At 39.3% G+C, this 19,716-nt stretch overlaps 2 protein-coding genes and 1 long non-coding RNA gene across 4 annotated transcripts; 1 reads left to right on the top strand and 2 right to left on the bottom strand.

Annotated features, from left to right (window-relative positions):
• Positions 1–1,367: 1,367 nt before the first annotated feature.
• LOC104457019 lies at positions 1,368–7,128 on the top strand. Of its 2 annotated transcripts, none has more exons than XM_010071941.3 (9): positions 1,368–1,446; positions 2,332–2,395; positions 2,716–2,881; positions 3,026–3,897; positions 3,984–4,157; positions 4,240–4,356; positions 5,254–5,433; positions 5,533–5,579; positions 6,459–7,128. In XM_010071941.3, the coding sequence occupies exons 2-9, from the start codon at positions 2,348–2,350 to the stop codon at positions 6,847–6,849; spliced, it is 1,995 nt and encodes a 664-aa protein (XP_010070243.2). In that variant the 5' UTR covers positions 1,368–1,446; positions 2,332–2,347; the 3' UTR covers positions 6,850–7,128. The 2 variants fall into 2 exon arrangements, with proteins under 2 accessions (XP_010070243.2, XP_010070242.2); XM_010071940.3 differs by lacking the exon at positions 1,368–1,446 and adding an exon at positions 1,465–1,641.
• Positions 7,129–8,745: 1,617 nt separating this feature from the next.
• Positions 8,746–9,650, bottom strand: LOC120287197. The gene is made up of 2 exons (XR_005545647.1): positions 8,958–9,650; positions 8,746–8,915 (listed from the first exon to the last, which is right to left on the bottom strand). It is a non-coding gene; the product is annotated as an uncharacterized LOC120287197 (long non-coding RNA).
• Positions 9,651–14,736: 5,086 nt separating this feature from the next.
• On the bottom strand, positions 14,737–19,240 carry LOC104457021 (probable glutathione peroxidase 4). Its single transcript, XM_010071942.3, has 6 exons — positions 19,100–19,240; positions 18,900–18,976; positions 18,724–18,785; positions 17,681–17,799; positions 15,090–15,257; positions 14,737–14,970 (listed from the first exon to the last, which is right to left on the bottom strand). The coding sequence occupies exons 1-6, from the start codon at positions 19,151–19,153 to the stop codon at positions 14,938–14,940; spliced, it is 513 nt and encodes a 170-aa protein (XP_010070244.1). The 5' UTR covers positions 19,154–19,240; the 3' UTR covers positions 14,737–14,937.
• Between the last annotated feature and the right edge of the window lie 476 nt (positions 19,241–19,716).

The raw sequence follows: 19,716 nt of genomic DNA, 5'->3' as shown, positions 1-19,716 counted from the left end.
GGTGAGTGATATATGAAGCTCTTGAAATGCTTGGAGTTTCCTCAGTAGTTCCCTAGCATTCTGTGTAAATCCAGTGATTTTGAGACTCCGGTATCGGAAGGCCAACGGATGGAGGGGGCGGTGATTTGGTGATCGCCGAAGATGACGTCCTAGTAGTTGATGTTGGCAGATGAGGGATCGTCTGATTTTTTAGATTTACATAGTATACGGATATCTTGTTTGTTCGAATTTGGTTGTTCTGTTATTGTGGATGTGGGATAACTGGTGGTCAGCAACGGTTGACAGTGACCCGCAAATTTGGCAACACTTCAGCGGTGAGCATAGGTGGCTAACGGCGGAGGTCCGGCGATTATCATATGTATTCGATTGTGAAGTTTATGTGTTCATTTTATGATGTTCTGACGTTCTACGCTTTGATTGATGTTTGGGATTGGTGAAGAAAATATTCATCAATGGGCAATTTCTAGGGAAAATTGATGTAGTACCTAATGACAACATGATCATTAGTATTGACAACTATTTGAAGGCGTCATTAATGATTTCTTGATTATATTAATAAATAGGTCGCTTATATGGAAATCTGCCTTCTTCCTTTTTTGGTTGTTGCTCTGTTTTCTCAGCTTATAAATTTATGATGCGGAAAGCTTCCCCAGTTCACCCATGTCTGATTGCCCGTCATCTTCATCAGATAACGGTCGGCTCTCAAGTCCATAGACATAGACGAACGAGTTCACGAGACAGAGCCGCCAAGGAACAATCCAGAGTTGCGCAACATTGACTTGTCCTTTTTGTCCAGCCCTAACAACTAGAAGTAATTTGTTCCTAATTTGTCCCTAATGGGTGTGGTTAAATTTAGGTATATTTCATATGTCGGTCATCATATTCATTATAGTCCGAGAAAAAGCCTGAATGTCCCATTTTTATGAGCAGTGCTACTCTCATTCACGAATCAATATCGTCAAATTCTAAATACAAGCTTCTAATGGCATGAATAGAAAACAAATAAAAAAACCACCGGACCATAATCATATTTTCAGTTCGGTCATGCACAATTCGGGTTGGGTTCGAGTAAGAGAGAGCACACATCTCTCGTAGTTCAGATCAGGTCGGACAGCATGAAAATTCAACCCAACCCAACCCAATTCAACCCGACCCGATCCACTGGCACTTGACCTGAAACTGATCATCCATAGTCGGTGGACTCAGTGCATTCCCTCGGACGAACGTGCCCTCGGCGAGACCCCGAAATAACAGGACGAACCGAATTACTTAGCCGCGTTAGTCTCCTGCGCAAGACGAAAGCAACAGCCCTCAACCCCCGATCACACTACAATACAAATTCTCTCTCTCTCCCTCTCTCCCTCTCTCTCTCTCTCTCTCTCTATCCTCCCTTCTCTCTCTACAGGACTTTGGTGCGGGGGTGTGTGTGTGTGTGGCTCTTGAAAGGTCAGTACTTTCTCTCTCGCTTTCCATGTAGTTTCGCTTTCCTTCCCCCCGTCGTCTCTTTTCTGTGAACTGGCGATGATCCAGACGGGGGCAAAAGCACGCCGCGGTCTAGAATTTCGAGTGTGAAAGGCCGAAACTTTGCGGCTGGGAATTCGTGTTTGCTCTTTTTTCCCCCGAGCTCTCCGCTTCTCGTGGGTAAATGACGATCGCCCTCTTTTCGCGTCCCGGGGTTCGATCTTGCGGGAGAATTTCGCTTTTTGATTGTCGGTGCCCTGTTTTCTGGTTCGGTCGGGAGGTTGTTTTGGGTCTTGATCGTTTCGGGTTTCTTTCTTTCCTTCTTTGTGATTATGGTCGCTAGTGTGGGGCGAGTGAGATTTCGGTGTTTCGGAGGTGGATTTGTTTCTCCGATGCGGTTCTGCTCGAGTTTGCTGCTTTTGGTGATCTGGGCTGGGTAGATTCGTATGTGGTTTTCTTGAATTTGGAGTCTTTTTTGGGTTTGCCATGGAGAGGCTTGGAGTTTTGTTGAGTTTTATGTTTTGAATGGAATTTCTTGTCGTTGGAAATTATGGGGCGTAAAAATTATGTTGTTTTTCCCTTATGGGTTGTGTGTAATACCTATGTAGATGATGTTCTTGTGTGTACGAGGAACGACTAGAAATTCTTGAATTGCCTTGCTCTCCTTTGTGCTTACTTTTGCCTTTTGCACTTGTAATTCTTTATTTATTTATTTATTTATTGGGAGGGGGTGGGGATCAGACCCTTGGAGTTTTCTTTTTAAAATTGTTTTGTTGCAATAGTTAAGCACTTTCAGCTTGTTGCTCGCTATATCTTTCTCAATTTTTTGTTTGTCAATTCTCACTGTGATCTCAATTTCGTATAATGCAGGCAGTAGCTTTTGAAGATGGGTTTTGCTGCTGTCTACCAATGCCTACAGGAACTATTCCCACAGGTGCCTAGTGCGTTTACGTAGTTAGGAGCATTTATACTTTTTGAAATCAGTAAACTCCTCTGTTATTTGCTGCAAACAGGATTTGGATGTGTTCATTGAAAATATTCATCAGCTCAAATGTTGATTTTCTTGATTTTTTTGGATGTCTATGTTTTCCTCATGCATTGAAATTTTTGTGCAATCAAATTTTGCGCTCTAGACATTTCTTTTAGCTAAATCATATTTTCAATGCTGTTTACTAGATAAGATTTTGTGGGGAGCGTTTCATTTCTCACATCCTTGCTCATTATTCCTGATCTTTTTCATTCTTCAATCCGCAGCTTGATGCACGCTTGCTGAAAGCTGTTGCTATTGAACATCCTAAAGATGCTGATGCAGCTGTGGAAGTTGTTCTTTCTGAAGTTCTTCCTCATATGCTGCAAAAGGAAAAAATTGCTGATTCTTGCTCTGAGAATACGAGTTCACTTGTTCAATCAGTTGGAGAAGGTGACACAATTTCCTTTCCACCACAGCATTTTGTTGTCACTAAAATGTCGTAAAGCAATTGTCCAGTCCTCTGTTTTTCCAACCTTTATGTGTGTTTTAATATTGTGCCTAACTTTTCCTACTTCTGTGCTTATATTGGTGAAGTTGAATCTGACGAGCAAACTTCATTATCACGCCGCCGACGTAAGTCTAAGAGGGAATCTGTTGGTTCTTCGCCGACACCAGATGCATTTAGTGGAGGTGGTGATGCTTCTAACACTGCAGGCAATTCTGTGAATGCTGATTCAACACTTGGTGATGAGGGTCCTTTCTATGATGCAAATGATGGGAACGATCATCCATTTAGAGCTGTTGATAATGAAGCCATGATTGTATCTGAAAATAGTCAAGAAACAACTGTCGTTCAAGCAGATAAAAATTCTGAAGTCTGGAAACATTCTGGTTTGCATCCATGTGATGCTATTGATGACAATGTGGTACATGGAAATGTGGATGGGGAAGAGTTAATTTTGTTAGGGATGGAGAAAGCTCAGGAGCCTATGCCAGTGTCTGAGAAAGTTCAGGAGCCTGGCCCTTTTCATGGTACCACTTCAAGTTCTCATCTGGTGCTCACTTCAAACCGTGAAAATGGCAGTTTGGGCGGCAGTTTGCATATTGGTTTGAAAGGTTCTAGTTATTCTGAAGCTGGTGTTGGTGTTGGTGAAAAGAGCTCAATCTTGGACACACCTTTGTCTGAGGATGAGAATGCTGATGTTGAACTGGCGTTGTTGTCTCCTAAAGAGCATTCCTCAGAGGCTCCAAGCTGTGCATCTGAAGTTGATACTCACGCTCATGAGAATAAGTATGCTGATGGGAATGTAGAATTAGAATCTAGTGCTGTTGCTCAGGAACTGGACCTCAATAGCACTGGCACTGTTGATGTGGATGATGATCCTCCACTGGACATGACTCGCTCTGGACAGATTTGCAGCGTTGAACTTCTTGAAGAGATCATCGAGGATGCAAAGAATAATAAGGTGCTTAACATTATCTAAAACCAAATTGATAGTATTTGCTCTATGTTATTTGAAAGCACTAACCGGGAACTGTATTGCTGTTGCAGAAAACTTTGTTTTCAGCAATGGAATCAGTTATGGACATGATGAAGGAAGTTGAAGAGCAAGAGAAAGCTGCAGAAGTAGCCAAAGTGGAGGCTGCTAGGGGAGGTCTTGATATTTTTAACAGGGTTGAAGAACTGAAACAGATGCTGGCACATGCCAAGGAAGCTAACGATATGGTTGTGCCTTCTTTAAATTGCAGTATGTGAGGGGATTATCTTCAGATTGAATAGAATAGCTTATTATATTTTATATTTGCAGCATGCTGGAGAAGTGTATGGGGAGAAGGCAGTTTTAGCAACTGAAGTTGGGGAGCTACAGTCTCGTTTGCGTGGCTTGTCAGATGAAAGAGATAAGTCTCTTGCTATTCTTGACGAGGTACTTCCTATATCTTCTATTAGATTCATTGTGCGTAAAACTAATCATTTGTTGGGAATTAATGGATCCAAGTTTGCCACACTGCCATGTCTTGTGAAGTAAAAGCTCCTGTTGCAGAAGCTAATGGACGAATTGGAAAATGAGAATTTTTAGCACACATTCTGCCAAAAGATGAAATTAATATCTCTGCATACAGATTGGTGTGTTTTAGAGAAATTCATGTATGCCTCTCATTCGTTTTGTGGAGCACTTGACCAGTGAATATGCTTCTTAAAGCAGTTATCTTGCTTAAAATTAGAAATTCTTAGAGATTTAAATTTTGGAATGTGAAGATTATAAGATCTTGTTCTGGATCACAACAATGCAGGAGACGCCATAAATCTGATTTTGTATATATAAATTTGGTTGACTATCATGATAGATTTAGAAACTGTTTGGTATAGGTTTTCAGCAACAGTTTTGATTGTGAACATGGCTGTTGTAGCTTTACTAGGGTGTTTGGGAAACATGTCATATCTGCAATATCTCTAAAATTCCAATAGTCCAACAACAGTTTGAGAAAACTCCCTCGCTTAGCTCTAAGGTTTTGTAGCTGTAAATATTATTACCAAACATTTAGTGTTTCATAGCATAGTTATAGTATAATACAGTTACAATATAGCCACAGTTATGCAAAACAGGTTTTTGGATAATTGTATATAACTTGCTGGTCTTTGGCATACGAAGTGCTATAATCTAGCCACATAGTCATAGTAGATATTTATACAAGGATAACAACATATTCTGCCTGTCAGTTTACGGTTTTCATATGCATGCAATCCTGATGTTTTTCATATTATGGGCTTCATATTGGCATATCTGCTGCCTTAATTTGTTTTGTTTTCTTTGTACTGGAAGATGCATGAAGCTCTTGAATCTAGACTTGCTGCTGCAGAGGAGGTGATGAAAGCTGCTGAGAATGAAAAACTGGAAAAAGAAGAAGTGGCACGCAGTGCTCTAGCTGAACAAGAAGCCATAATGGAGAAGGTGGTTCGAGAATCAAAAGTACTACAAGAAGAGGCAGAGGAGAATTCTAACGTATGTTCTTTTTAACAAACTGTTGATTGAATTCTGAATTTTAATATTTGACCAATAAATAACCTACTGACCGGCACCTATTACTTCTCATCACTGCAGCTAAGGGAGTTTCTTATGGAGAAGGGGCGAATTGTTGATATATTGCAGTAAGCATTTAATACTTAATCTTGTGCACATACAGATCTTAAGTGGAATTTGTGTGTGAATGTGGGTGTCGTTTTCTCATTGATGTCAACTGATGTCTGGACTCTATCAGCTGTCAGTTCGATAGGCCAATACTTGTATAGATCCCTCAATTAAATCTCTTGCCTTGAATCAAACCCTTATACACATGAATTTGTGAATACGGATTGAGAATTTGGACTTGAAGTCAATTTTCTAAAACTGCTGTACATGAGTACTTGTGGATTTCTGTGGGCATTATCTGGAGGTTGTTCTGTCCTTGATTATAAGAGTTAAAAACTGTTATAGGCTTACAGTTGATTTTGGGTTTTTTACATCTTTCACTTTCTGTCTTGGTATCCTACGGGCATAAGCTGAGTCATGAGTACTCATAATTAGGTGCCAGCTTAACATTCCTGGTTGTTAAGTGCTGTGCCTATCTTCTGATATTGACTATGAAGTATAAACAATCCTTTGTAATATATGAATAGCGTACTTCTTTGGCATGGAAAACTTATGGTTGATGCTATCTGTGAAAAAGTGACTATTAATGGACACTTTTGGTGAGTGCCTGTGATGATATTGCTTCCAAGTCTCTGTTCATCTTCAAATTTATGTTTTTTCAGTTCATTAAGTCATGTGTTGCTTGTTTCTTTGTTTTTACATTTACTTATTTTGCCTTAGTGGGGGACTCAAGTCATACTCAAATTTGGATTGAGTTGGGCTTGGGAATTAGGATGTTGATATGCATATAATATTACTAGCCACACATTCCTTAGTTGCCTGCATCTCCTCATGCTGTGATCATCATCATATACCAAAGATTTGGAGTTTTGAAGAAACTCATTGAGTCAAATCTGCAGAGGCGAAATATCGGTTATATGTCTGGACGTGAAGTTCCTTAAGGAGAACTTTGATGAGCGGGTGCCTCTGAGTAAGTCTCTTTCCTCTAGTCAAACTAGTTGCCTTTTGGCCTCATCAAGCTCTTCTCGGAAAAGCACATCGAACAACCCAATTCTCAATGAAGCTGAAACATGCGGGACACCAAAAAAGATTGCTGAGACAGCCATGATCGAGGACATATTTCCTGAGACAACTTTCGAAGAGGAAAAAAGCAGAGTCGATCTGAAAGAGCTTACAGATTTAGGGTGGGAGTTCTTCGATGAGGACACTCTATTCAGCAATGGGAATCTGAGCCCCACTGCTAACAGAGAATTTAGGGGCTCTGAACCCGACATCCTTGGTGGCCATTGATGAACACGGGGAGCTTTTTATGTTGTTTATTTTTCGGGCCCTTTTGCTGAGTAATTGGAGAATCTGGTTGTTTTCGATATCCTGGTAGAAATCTTAGCAGTTAGCACCCTGCGAGAAACCATGTTTTGGACTTTTTAGGTGCAGCTCTTTTCCTCTGTGTATAGCTTAAATAAGGAGGAATAATACTTTGAATATTGCTGTACAGCATTCCTATAGTTACTTTTCACCATCTTAGCACGACTTGAACTTTTGGCAAACCTAACATGGTGCTTCATCTTCTCCTCATGCTTTTGTAGTTTTAATAGTCTACTCTCTCCCCCCACCAATATTTCCTTATGATCATAACGTCTGTAGTAAGTCGAGTATGTTCAAATCCATACAAGTGCTATTCATGTCTGCCATGCCGAGCGTAGGGAATATATTGAAGCCAGAAAAGCTATGTTCTCGCCACAAGGAAAACCCAAGTTGAAAGCCAGAAAGAAGGTTCTTTTGGGTGGATGGATCGACGCGAATTTGTTCCTTTTTTCGGCAGCACGAGTCCTCTTCATAAGGCAAAGCAGAGTAGATCCTTGAGGAACGCCAAGACATGAAGTTTGAAGTGAACAATAGCAAGCAACTTAGGATGTCACAAGATTCAGAATCAAACAAGCCTAAGATGCTGCATAATTCTCTTTTCATTACTTGCGTGTAGCTGTGATACTTTGGCGTGTTGGGCCAGCGCAAAGTAAGCTCTCTAGAGCAGCAAAAGCGCGAGTTGTTCGGCACATCTTTTTCCCTCCTTGGCTGTCTGCATTGAAATCTGCTAGAATACAAGATGGTTGGCCATTTGATGACCAAAGTAGGTGGCGACCGTCTAAGTTGTACTCAAATTGGATTTGTCGGATCAGCCTAAAGGTCGGGATAGAAGTCGGACTTCCTCTTTTGGCCAGCCATATCTGATCTAATTGGTGGCTAGTTCGGTATGGTTTTCATGACGCTAGAGCCCTAGTCTTTGAACATGGTGTTGAAGGGTGCATTTGCTTTGCGCTAAAAATTAATGCTTGTGTTACTTACAAAGTTGTAGGGATAAAAATATTCGCATTGATCACGAAAATAATCATACATGAATCCCGTAATGATAACACTTTTAATTAATTAATTATTTCAAGTAATACGAAAGATTATTTTCAGAAAAATATTTTCTAAATTATTCAATTTCTGTGAAATAAACAAGGCGTAATTGTGGAATGAATTAACCAAGCCTAATTTTATCTGTTTTGTTAGGTTTTAACAGTATTTTTTTGGTGGGGAACCCGAATTAGCTTTTAAAAGCTCACTAGCCTTTTTTTTGTAAATTATTTAACAGGCTTGATTATGGCCAGAACTGAATAATGAAATGCCCCCATTGATCTCAAGGAGTATGTCTAAGAGGGGGAGACAAGTTGAGAGGATGAAAAATAATGATCAAAATTTCCATTATATAAAAACAGTAAATTCATTAAATTGCACAAATAAATTTTAGCACGCATCAAACGTTGGCGCGTCCAAGATGGGAACGAGGATAGATCCACCGAGTGAGTTGTTCTATATATCATTTATATAGAGCTTGTTCACGTATGGGGAGTGAAAAAAGAAAAAAAAAAAAAATTTATATATATGTAGTATGCTAAATTACACAATCTCCCCAAGTAATCGGTTTCTAATGTTTTTATGACATGGGAATTTTGGCTTTTATTTGACGTCAAGCGCTCGATACCATCCAAATTAGAACTTCATGAGTCATGGCTACTAATTCGACTTTCCATCGAACTACAATTATATATAAATATATCGAGATATAAAGTCATGATTCCTCTCATAATTTTCTAAGATTTAATGTGCTCGTCATTTATTTTTCAAAGCTCTGTGAAGCTATTAAAAAAAAAAATTCCTTTCATTCTCAAAGGCCAGATCGACTCTATATCTGCAAAATACATCGAAAGTGGAAAATGAAGAAAGGAGAGAAAGAAAAGATTGAAGCTATGAGTCGCACCTCTCTATTTAGCTTTGCATAATTTATCTACTGATTTATTTTCCATTGAGTCAACCTTAACCAACTATATTTTGCTCAAAAAAAAAAAAAAAAAAACCTTAACCAACTATATTAAAAAGGGGAAAAAAGGAAAAATAAAATAAATTTAAGAGGCTGTACATTCATGCAAACTTTCAGAGCTTTCTGCACTTGAGAAGAAAAATGCTTCCCCGGCTCAACAGCTTCTACTTCGTACGCTGCGATCTTGATCTCTCTCTACCTACGATCCTTTCTCTTTCTCTCTCTCTCTCTCTCTCTTTGACTCTTCTGTGTTCTCGATCAGTCTTGCCAGCAGATAAGCATGACCGTGCACCTCCAGATGAGGTAGAGGCGGGCCCTCTGCTCCCTGATGTGCTTCGAGCAGCACCGCTGCCATGAACGCAGCTTCAAGCTCGTCCTCACCGCGCTTGTGCTTGAGTTAGCCCCTCCCATTCTCTCTCCCTCTCTCATACCCCAGAAGCCCAAAACCCACAGAAAATAAAGGGAAAAAGAAGACGGGTTTGGATTCTTTTCTGAGTAAAGAGTTGTTTGCTCTTCTTGTGCTGAGGCAGCGAGCAATGGAGGCTTCCGGGTTAATATATAGAGCGCGCGCGAGCGAGAAAGAGAGTAGACGAGGAGGAGATATGAAGGAAGAGACCCTGTGGTGGATAATGAAAGAGGGCCCACCGAGTCGGACCGGCGAGCCGGGTGGTCCGATGAGCTTAATCGGCCAGATGGAAATGGCACTGTTGGAGGTGGCTCTCGAGCTTTGATTTTCTGTCTGCTTGGTCATGTCCCCATGAAAGGGACGGATCATCTTCTCCAATAGGCTCATCTCTGTCGACGGGCCCTCCCTCTGTCTCTCCCCCCCGAAAACTCCAATAAGCCTCGCGCCCGATCATCGTCATTACGTGTGGCGCTGTCATTTCCGTTTCCAGGATTGGCACGGTGGTTGCTGTTATCCACTAAGTGTAGGGAAAAAGAAAAACAAAATGCTTTCTTTCTAGGATGAGAGAATTCTAACTGGGGTTGTCTATTCTCTCTCACTGTGGCAGCAGCTGAGTAGAGGCGTGTGTGGTCGGTCATCGTCGCAGGTTCGAATCCTCCGGTCGCTCGTCGGTCTCGGAAAGCCTCAGTTCGACCGTGTTGTTGCGTATGATAATTTCGGCTCCACTCCTATTGGCACCTTAGCGGGATGGTAGTGACGGGCTTGCTCAAAATGAACGGTACTTGTGATTCAGGTCGAACATTTGGTTGCTGGCGTAGGACTCTTACGGTAATTCTTAAGAGGTCGTCGATACCAGCCACCTTTTCTCTCCCTTTTAACTCATAAAAAGACACTTGCTCAAAAAAAAAAAATCATAAAAAGACAACCTATCTCCTGTCAATTAGCTTTTGATACGTGTCTTACTTACATTACTTGACTTGTGCCTTCCGCCATGGAATGTTTTAGATGATTTAATTCCTATGATGCTTGGATGGAAAAGATTATGTCATTGTTATATATATATAAATAGCATTTATAATATAGGGAAAAAGTCACAAAAAAAAACCTCAAACTTTGCTAATTATGACATATTTACCTAAATTTTTTCCGCGATACCAAAAATACCAAATTTGTATCTAAATGATACATTTACCCAAACTTTTTTCTATGGCACCAAAAACACTAAATTTATACTTGTATGATATATTTATCCCAATTATGACACTAAATTTTTGAGGTCACACAGATATAAATTTGAGGTTTTTGATGTAAAAAAAAAAAAGAGTTTGGGGCGAATGTGTTATAGTAGACATAATTTAGGATTTTTGGTGCCAAGTTGTAAAGATTAAGTACCCGAAATTAGCATTTTGTGTGTAGTCAACTAAAGACATGAGTAAGATTTATAATGTATGATTCAAGTACATATGATGATTCCTATGCATAAATAGACATAATTTTTGTCGTTTTATTACTATTTTGTGTCAACTATCTTGTAACCATCAAAATATGGCGTACATCAGAATGTATGACCGAAGTTAACTCTTAAAAAGAATTTGAATTGCCAAATCGATAGATACATATCAAACCATAAATTCACCAATGAATCGATAGATTCGCTTGCTATTCAAAATATTATTGATACATCTAATTAAAATGTCTCACTTAGATTTAGAATTGAATCAAAGATTTTACAATATGAATCGACTTATTCTAATAGTCATTCAGGTAGATCGTAATTTTTCATCATATTCTTCTCTTTTTCAAGTATACAAAAGAAAAATCATCAAATATTGAATCCAATTATCTCATAAGGTATGGATTAGAATAGCATCATCGAATTACAAAATCCAACATTAATGTGTACCACGAAAATAAACGGTACAATATTTAGGTTAACTCAAATTTGTCGAGGGCCACTTCCATTACTCTCCTCTAACTCAAATTTGTCGGGGGCCCCTACCATTTCTCTCCTTATCCTCCATTCATTCTTTATAGGTGCACCGAAAAAGGTCGTCAGGCAGACCACTCAAGTGCCATCATTTTGAGGCGCACATAGTTAGTCCCATCCGACGTACAATCGAGGAGACATTGGATTGGATTGGATTGGATTGATCGATATCATCACGATGGGTCAAGTAATGCTGACGTGGCATGCATCACTTAAATGCTGCACCACGCTTCTCAACATCGAAATCGGAAACCCTAACCCTTCAACAACTTTAACCCAACATAGTCCACCAAAGTGGCCTACCTTTGGGGGGACAACCGGGTCTAGGGAATGAGTTTTCTTTCACCATGTGGGCCCAAAGCCCATGTGCTCAGCCTGGCCCATTTGCTACGGTGAAGATCGGCAAGAGGGAAAGTTCCCTCAGCTCACATCTCAATCACAAGTTGAGGTGGGGGCAAGAAAATGAAAAATCATACGTGGGAATCGGCCAGTCTCATTCATTTTCTCATCACTTGGAATCCCTTTGCTTTGAAAGAAAGCTTTTCAGGATGGACCGCTCCCGCGACCCGACATGTGAGCTCGAAGCACCTATCGTTTAATCATGGATGGTCGCCGTACCGGTATATTGGGTTCGTGTGGTTCTGTTTAGAGGTCAGTTTAAGAAGGAACGTCGTCTAGTTTGGATGATAAAATTGTGAATATTGATGTAATGAAGTCGGCAAAGTAGGTTAGGAAAAAGAAACATTATCTTCTAGCGTCGGAATTATTTATTCTATGGGTGTCTGTGGCTTGAATACTGTTCCAAAAAAGGATTTCGATGATGCTGCTGACTGTAGGCTTTGTATGCTTGTGAGAAGAGTTGAGAATGTTGTGGGTCTTGGTCACTTGATGCGACGAAAATCTTGAGAAAAGAAAAGGGTAAAAAAAAAACCAAGAAGAAAAGAAGGGGAAGAGATGGAGAGAAAAATCCATGTTGTCGGGTGGGAATGTTGTTCTCTTCTGATGAGAGTAGTGAACCAGAAGAGAACAAGACATAATGCCCCATCTCATTAAAACTTTTCCTTTATATCTGTCTCATGATCCTTGTGCACGTGTGGACCTTGAGAGAGAGAGAGAATGAGAGAGATTGAGCGTCGATTTCACTGCACAGTGGGTGCTGGCACCGGTCTAGTTTTCTTGGGTGATCATTCGAGATCTTTTAGCTTTTGAACTTCGAAAAACTACAGATTATTTTCATAGACTTCGGTACTGTACATGTGTCACTGCTTTCGAATGACAAATGATTATATATTACTCTCATAAATTTTGTCATTGTATGTGATAGTCTTACACTATGAAACGTTACTCATTATCCGAAACTTTGATTTTTGTCGCATCAAATCCCCTAATTTTTTTTTCGGTCTGTATAATCATTAAGTATTACACAAACACGGGCTAACTCAATTTTTAACCAAAATAATCTTTACTGTATATATATATTTGTAATTTCATCAACCATGTCTTCATTTCTATTTGAATAGCATTAAAAATGTGGAGTTTGACACTTTAACAGTTACCTGATAGAAAACTAGCAGCTGCACACAAAAAATCTAAGTTCAAAAGGGAATAATATGTAATTTTTCAAAATTCAAGGGCCATTATGCACCAATGCCAAAGTTTAGGAGGGTAAATTGTAGGTTGTCAAAATTAGGGGGCTTTTATGCACGGGCTGTCGAGGATTTTGAACAACTATCCCTTTTCTTTATTTTTTTTATTTTTAAATTTATTTTAACAAATATCATGACATATTTAGGGATATTTCCTCATTTATCTTCACAAAATCATCCAATAAATATTTTGGTATATTACATATATATACATTTTTATTTATTTATTTATTTATTTATGTATTTATTATTGATAAGATAGTTTTCTTCTTCCCCCAATATTCTTGTAAAAGATTCTCAAATTGCAAAAAATGAGGATAAGTGCATGACTAGAAATCTTTGACAAAATCATATGTAAGTAATCAACTTCATGCACCTTTCTTCCTTTAAAACCCAATCATTTCATTTTTGCCAAGATGTTTGATACCTGTGTACTCAAATCTTTCAAAAGCGAAATGCTTTTCTTTCGAAAAATTAGTTCGACATGCAAAGTGGATATATAGTGTACAATTAAATCCATCTTGAGATTTCAAATTCAATTCTTTACTCGGTGCAATCCCTTTGATCGAGGTCATAAAGGATTACCTCTTTATCAATTTCCTATTAGCATGATGGCATACCTTTAACCGGATTAGAGAGGTCGTATTAGATTGGTGTGCAAAATTGATCCGACATACCACCCGACCTTTGTTCTATTTGCATGGTACGTCCCTGGCCTTGCTGAATCTGTTAACATCAGCATGAATGGTCAAGAGAACGCAAATCTGGGCAGAATCAGGTTCTTCCAGTTTAATATGATTCCTGAGTCAAGTTTTACTTAAGCAAAAGCTTAACCAAATCGGAAAAGAGCCCCTAAATCTTTATTAATCTTGCCTATGTCATTGCTCCTTCTGGCTGGAGTTTCAGAAGCATCCAAAATTTCATGCCTCATGAGTATGCAAAAGATGAAAAAAGAACAAGCAAAATCACTGTAATTAGAACTAACCAGATCTGCACATCCGCATTAGCGGAGCTTCATCGCTAGTTTCATTTATTCTACTTCCCAAGACATGCTTTGTTATTTCTGTTACGCCTGAAAAATGAGGCGATAAACCCTGAGAGCTGATAAATCTAGAAATGAATGAACACGGAGCTTTCGCATGCATGTATGAGCGAATTCGAGCATTTGTCGACTGCATAGGAAAGATCGGGCTGAACTTCACTGCTGGTGCCGCATAGCGATACAATTAAGCAAGGTTCCAAGTCCCGACTCATGAGTTGGTCGAGCCCCTATTGCAGGATCAAGCTCAGAAGCCATGTCCCTGTGAACTTGAGAAGGACAAGATTCAAACGATATTCAATTCAGTAATTACTTGCAGGGGCTAAAATCCTAGCAGGATGCTGTCCAGCACATGTATGTGCATGAAACTGCAGGTATTAACTCGGCTTACTCATGATGTTACGATGACTAAATTTTCTAAAGTTCTTTAAAGAATGGGACCATGACAGCACAAATACTGTCCCCCATTATAGCAACCACTTGCAAACACAATGTCCCACTCCTAGCAAAATCTAAAACAGTACAAGAGCTCAACGCGTTGAAGGAATTTATCATTATGAACGTCCTGACTTTTGTGTGCCTAGCATATTGAACTGCAAGCCACACTGTGCATTTCAACAAGAATGAGCTATAAAATATCTTGATCTGCTTCAACCATATTCAGAATCCGGATCTATGGAATCTCGAAGAAAGATGTCTAGCAACAGGGTCTTCTTTACACATCTAAAACGTGTTTAACCAAAAATTCCCAGTCAACCCGACCAGGTAATGTTAACAGAATACAGCATTGTGAGAATCAACTTAGAAAATAAGCACTTGGTATAAAGATAATCAGTCACAGCAACAGAAACCTCTGTTACTTTCATATACTTTATTCTGTCTCCTCGTCATGACAAGTTAAGCCAACTTATATAACATCGATAGGCCACAGAGTGACAATCATGCCATTCCCAATGCTTTCTGGATGTCTTCCTGCATAGAAAATATCCATGAATGTCAATGAACAACTAGGAAAAGTATCTTGCAAAGCTAAGTGAAATGGGTGGTTCAGAGAAGTGAGCACTTGAGGGCCAGAACAGACTGTCGGCTACCTCGATGGCTAGTGGAGGTGTGATTGTTCCGTAGCGGCTGATGACTCGCCCTTCCTTGTCTACTAAAAACTTGGTGAAGTTCCATTTTATTCTTGAACCCAAAAATCCAGTTTTACGTGCTTTGAGGTATTTGTAGAGGGGCGCTGTTTCTTGCCCATTGACGCAAACCTACAACCACAGGCACCTACTGAAAACTTCAAATAAATCGACTGGTCATACGAAATGAGCAAACAAATTGTATGAGATAACCAATATTTATGGTATATAAACCCACAGAGCTATTACATCTATCATGAGCTGTGCAATGTGGAGTACAAGGAAAAGTGTCCAAGAAATCATAAAGTAGTAAATATGTGTCGATATAGTTCTTAAAAATAGGTAATTTTGAGTTTTCTATCAACAACTAGAAAAATCTCCCGACAAACACTCATAATGCAATCAGATGTGACTTGTCCCAAGATAAGGGTAGGCCCAGCGGCCACAATCCTCAAGAGGCAGATTGTGAATCTTAGACCACCGGGAGTTGTACAGCCTTTAATAAAATGAGAAGCCAAACGTGTGAAGCATTTTCCTCATTACAACTACATTGCCAAACATACTAACAAACCACGCTCTTCATGTGAGAAGTAAAGTACTGGCTGAATTTATCTGAGAGATCAAGTTATGATCTTCTTCTACAGAACATACCCTGAAAAGAATCTGAGAATTGCAAACCTATGAAATGTTTTCGAATTATTCTTCACTAATAATTTTCCAAAAGATCGTCTGAGTTTTACTGGTAGTGACAGAAGACTGATGATGTGTTTGGGTAGTATTCTCAACTAAAAAATAATTGCTGAATAAACAAAGAAAACAGATGGACTATCCTGATGGAAATCAGGTTACAGACTTCTTTGTAAATAACTTCATCAACAAGGAAAATCGTAATCATTGAAAACTTGCAGTCCAAGCAAAAAAATTCACAGTATTTCTCCTAGAGACTTTCTAAAATGTCATCTGAATCCTCAGTTGACTTGGCCATACCACCAGATGGAATAAAATGTGGATATGGAAACAAATGAAGATAAGTTGTGTAAATCAATGTACAAGCTGTGGGGCTTACACAACGGATCTTTTCAAAGAAGAATGTGTTAATAATGTGTTTACTCAATTTTGGATATGTTTACTTCAAGTTTGGGTAATGCATTTGGGTAATCCTCTAAATTTAGTTGTGAAGCCAGATGGTTTTGGATGTGTTACAGAAAGGACACCAGTATTGCAACTTCTCCTCAATTCTTTCTAGCCAGAAGCCTTCTATATTTTGGTTAATCTAATTGTTCCTTATCCTCTCTGGCAGTTTGTCTTTCACCTTTTTTTCTGCCATTTCAATGTTAATTCTGGCTAAAAATTACAGGTACAAGATGCAGAACAAATTTTCCAGCCAGCAGTGACCAACTCATATCAAGAATTATGTCTTGGGTTTGATCCTTATTTCCTCCCTCCACATAATTTGCCCAGTGTAGAGACAGTACTGATGAAAGACAAGAATAACAAGCATATGTGCAATGTCCCAGTACACTTGATGATTTTCAGTAAGTAAAAAGAAATTCGAAGGTATAGAACAATCGAATCTTCTATGATTCTCATTATCATAACCTCCAGTAAAGGTTTAAGAACTCTTAACAATTTGATTTTCTACGTACCTCGTGATCCAAACCTCCAGTCAAGGTAGAAAACCTCTTAACCTTCTACGGAGAGATTTTCCTTAAAGAGTCCAAGAAAAAGAATCCTTCTGTAATTACTTCTTGAAACATTTTTCACAGCTGATTGCAAAATGAAATGACAAAACTCTTGACTACTAAAATGACGGTTGAATCAACTTGAAAAATGGCCAGACCTATTAGATAAAGCTTGTTCAACATTTTAACCAGTCTTGATACGATGTGACAAAAGAACGAGATCAAAGCATGTACACTTCCAGACAAATTAATAATGCTACTGCATAACTCATATTTATATAATTCAGGGAACTCAGAGGAGAGAACTATCCAGCAAGTATTAAAAGGCTACCAAACCGTGTGAACTTCAAAGCAGGTAGCAGGTATGCTTCACAGGTTTGGAGCGACCATTTTCTAATTTCTTATTTTTTTTTGGGGGGGGGCGCAAAACATATTCCCACGGGTCTTGATGATGTTATACAACCAAAAAAACCCAAATGGGATAAAGAAATGAGCAGGGCACAATGGTATCCAGAATTCCAACTAAAATGGCCACAAGTCCTATGACTACAAACATTTCGACCCACTTATTAACCATTGATAAACATCAAAGACCACAATAGATAAGTCATGATTTCATAGAGTTTGCACCCTGCGGAGAAGCAACAAAAAGAAGTAATTATTGAGAGACAAAAGCATCAGTTCAGTCATAGGCCACGGCAACCAATTAGAGCCGAAAAGAAAGAAGAGATCTTGGAAATCTATATAACTGCCTGGCAGAAACATACAAGAGGAGGGGAACATACAAAGAAATGGACCTAGTTGATAAAATAACAATTCAAATGATCAATCTGAAAAGCTAAACAGTTGCGAGAGAGCAGCTAAAAAGCATACCTTCTGGAAAATTGGAAATTCGACTTTGTATCTGTTACAAGCAAAATCTTCCACCTCCTGGCTAGTGTCTGGCTCTTGTCTGAGAAATTGGTTGCATGGAAATGCCAAGATTTCGAATCCTGAGAAAAACCCAGGAGCAGCAATTCCCTTCAATTTCAAACTCATTAAACTCATCTTGGGAGGGGCTAAGAAGGAAAGGTCAGCAGTGCATGTTAAAAATTTCCAGTGGAATAATCAATATAGAAAATGACTACTCTCTATTTAAAAATTTCCAGTGGAAAGAACTTTCCATGGCAATGCACAGCATGAGGGACAAATTATTACGAATGTTCACAAATTTCCAAACAGACGATGAACAAAGCAAAGAGATTATTGCAACATTAGACGAAGAACAAGTGCTCTGCAGATTGACAATGAATAGGGATTTCCAGAAGGAAATGAAGCTCAAAATTGGCATCTGCAATTAATTGGGTTGACTCGATCATCCCAAGTTATCTGATTCTTACTTGCATGCATGGCCAACCCCCTAGAAGTGACCGCAACCCCAGCAAAGATGCCAAGGCAGAGTAGTGCATCATCAAGCATTGGAGCAGTTACAAAAAGAAATTGGAAAAAGCAGTAGGTTAATAAATGTAGAAGACAAAATTCGGTTTGACTCGATTCATCCTCATGATCTTATCGGACAGTATACCTCGGACAAAAGCAGTATAAAGACAATTTATGCATCACTTGGCCAACATTTACAGCACCAGGCTATTTAGCTTCTCATGAAGATGTTTGAGTACCCCAACACTGGTTGATTTTGCATTTTTCCTATTTTTTGGGGCATAAACATACAGTATTTCTTTCTATGGTTTTCTTTCCCCACTTACAAGCTCAACTGATAGTGCTAGTCACCCATCACCATACTTACTTCCATTGCATGGTCGAAAAATGTAGGAATTCCCATGATAATCACCACGGAAACATACCCATTATAACAAAAGACGACATCCATGAATGCAACAAAATGCAACCGAACAGAAAATGGCGAAAGAACCGACCTTTATCCTTGTACCTATTGTGAAGTTCAGCGAGCTGCGTGTAGTTCTGTTCGGTGAACCCACTGTTTCAAACCCAAAAACACCCACAGATCAATCTTGTTAGTTTGAGAGCGAACGCATCACTAAAAAAAAAAAGGAAGAAAATTGATGAGAAGAGAGAGGTGGGTGAGAGAGACCATTTGGAAGCAACGTTCACGATGAGAAGAACCTTCCCTTCGTAAGCACTGAGATTCACCTCATTGCCCTTGCTGTCCTGCATCATCATCATCATCATCATCATCAGCATCAGCATTAACATCAAAACATCGCGATTCCACGTAAATTTCGAGCCCGTGAAAGAGAGATTCGCGAACGATTCGCGCAGCGACACGCCCACCTTGACGACGAACTGGTGGAGGGATTTCTCGTCCGCGGATTGGGCGGCACCCATTTTCTCCGCTGCCTTTTCTTGCCCGTTCGCAGATGGGAAGGAGGGGTTCGCGTCTGGTTATCGAGAACCGAAACTGCATGGGCTCGACGGCGGCGACGGCGGCGGCGGCGATGGAGATAAACGAGCGCGCGGAAAGGGTGGCCTTCGTGCCACGTCGGAATTCAAACTTTCGATGTGTGATTGCATAATCTCCAGATCAAGACCCGCCACGTGCGGTTTCATGACACTACAAAATAGTTAGGAAATAAATTCTCTCCACAAAGATGTGAATCGGGAAGGATTGGTCGACGAAATATGGATGGTGACTGAACAAATAATTTTTCTTTTTGTCTGTGCCAGATGTATTGCAAAAAAAACAATCATATTCGTTTTGTAACGAATGCACGAAAATTCATCAATCTAGTGACAAGTGATGTTATTAAAATAATGAATTAATAAAAAAAAAATTAAAATATATTCTTGTATGTGGAGAGAAAGGATGATGTCAATGATATCAATTCATAGGTTTTAATTTATTAATTCGTTATTCTCATAACTTCAATTCTTTTTTATTTTAAAGAAAA

This window comes from Eucalyptus grandis, chromosome 8, assembly GCF_016545825.1.
Source record: "Eucalyptus grandis isolate ANBG69807.140 chromosome 8, ASM1654582v1, whole genome shotgun sequence".
NCBI classification, from domain to species: domain Eukaryota; kingdom Viridiplantae; phylum Streptophyta; class Magnoliopsida; order Myrtales; family Myrtaceae; genus Eucalyptus; species Eucalyptus grandis.
The sequence above is the reverse complement of the archived record's forward strand: the minus strand, read 5'-3'. Positions and strand labels throughout refer to the sequence as shown.

Excerpts from the sequence above, each read along its gene's own strand:
- LOC104457021 (XM_010071942.3), bottom strand. The coding sequence starts at position 19,153 with ATGGGTGCCGCCCAATCCGCGGACGAGAAATCCCTCCACCAGTTCGTC. Across the intron at positions 17,800-18,723 it reads CAATAGGTACAAGGATAAAG|GATTCGAAATCTTGGCATTT; the intron begins GTCGGTTCTTTC and ends GGTTTTTCTCAG. Across the intron at positions 15,258-17,680 it reads AATTTCCAATTTTCCAGAAG|GTTTGCGTCAATGGGCAAGA; the intron begins GTATGCTTTTTA and ends CTGTGGTTGTAG.
- LOC104457019 (XM_010071941.3), top strand. The coding sequence starts at position 2,348 with ATGGGTTTTGCTGCTGTCTACCAATGCCTACAGGAACTATTCCCACAG. Across the intron at positions 3,898-3,983 it reads AGGATGCAAAGAATAATAAG|AAAACTTTGTTTTCAGCAAT; the intron begins GTGCTTAACATT and ends TTGCTGTTGCAG. Across the intron at positions 4,357-5,253 it reads CTCTTGCTATTCTTGACGAG|ATGCATGAAGCTCTTGAATC; the intron begins GTACTTCCTATA and ends TTGTACTGGAAG.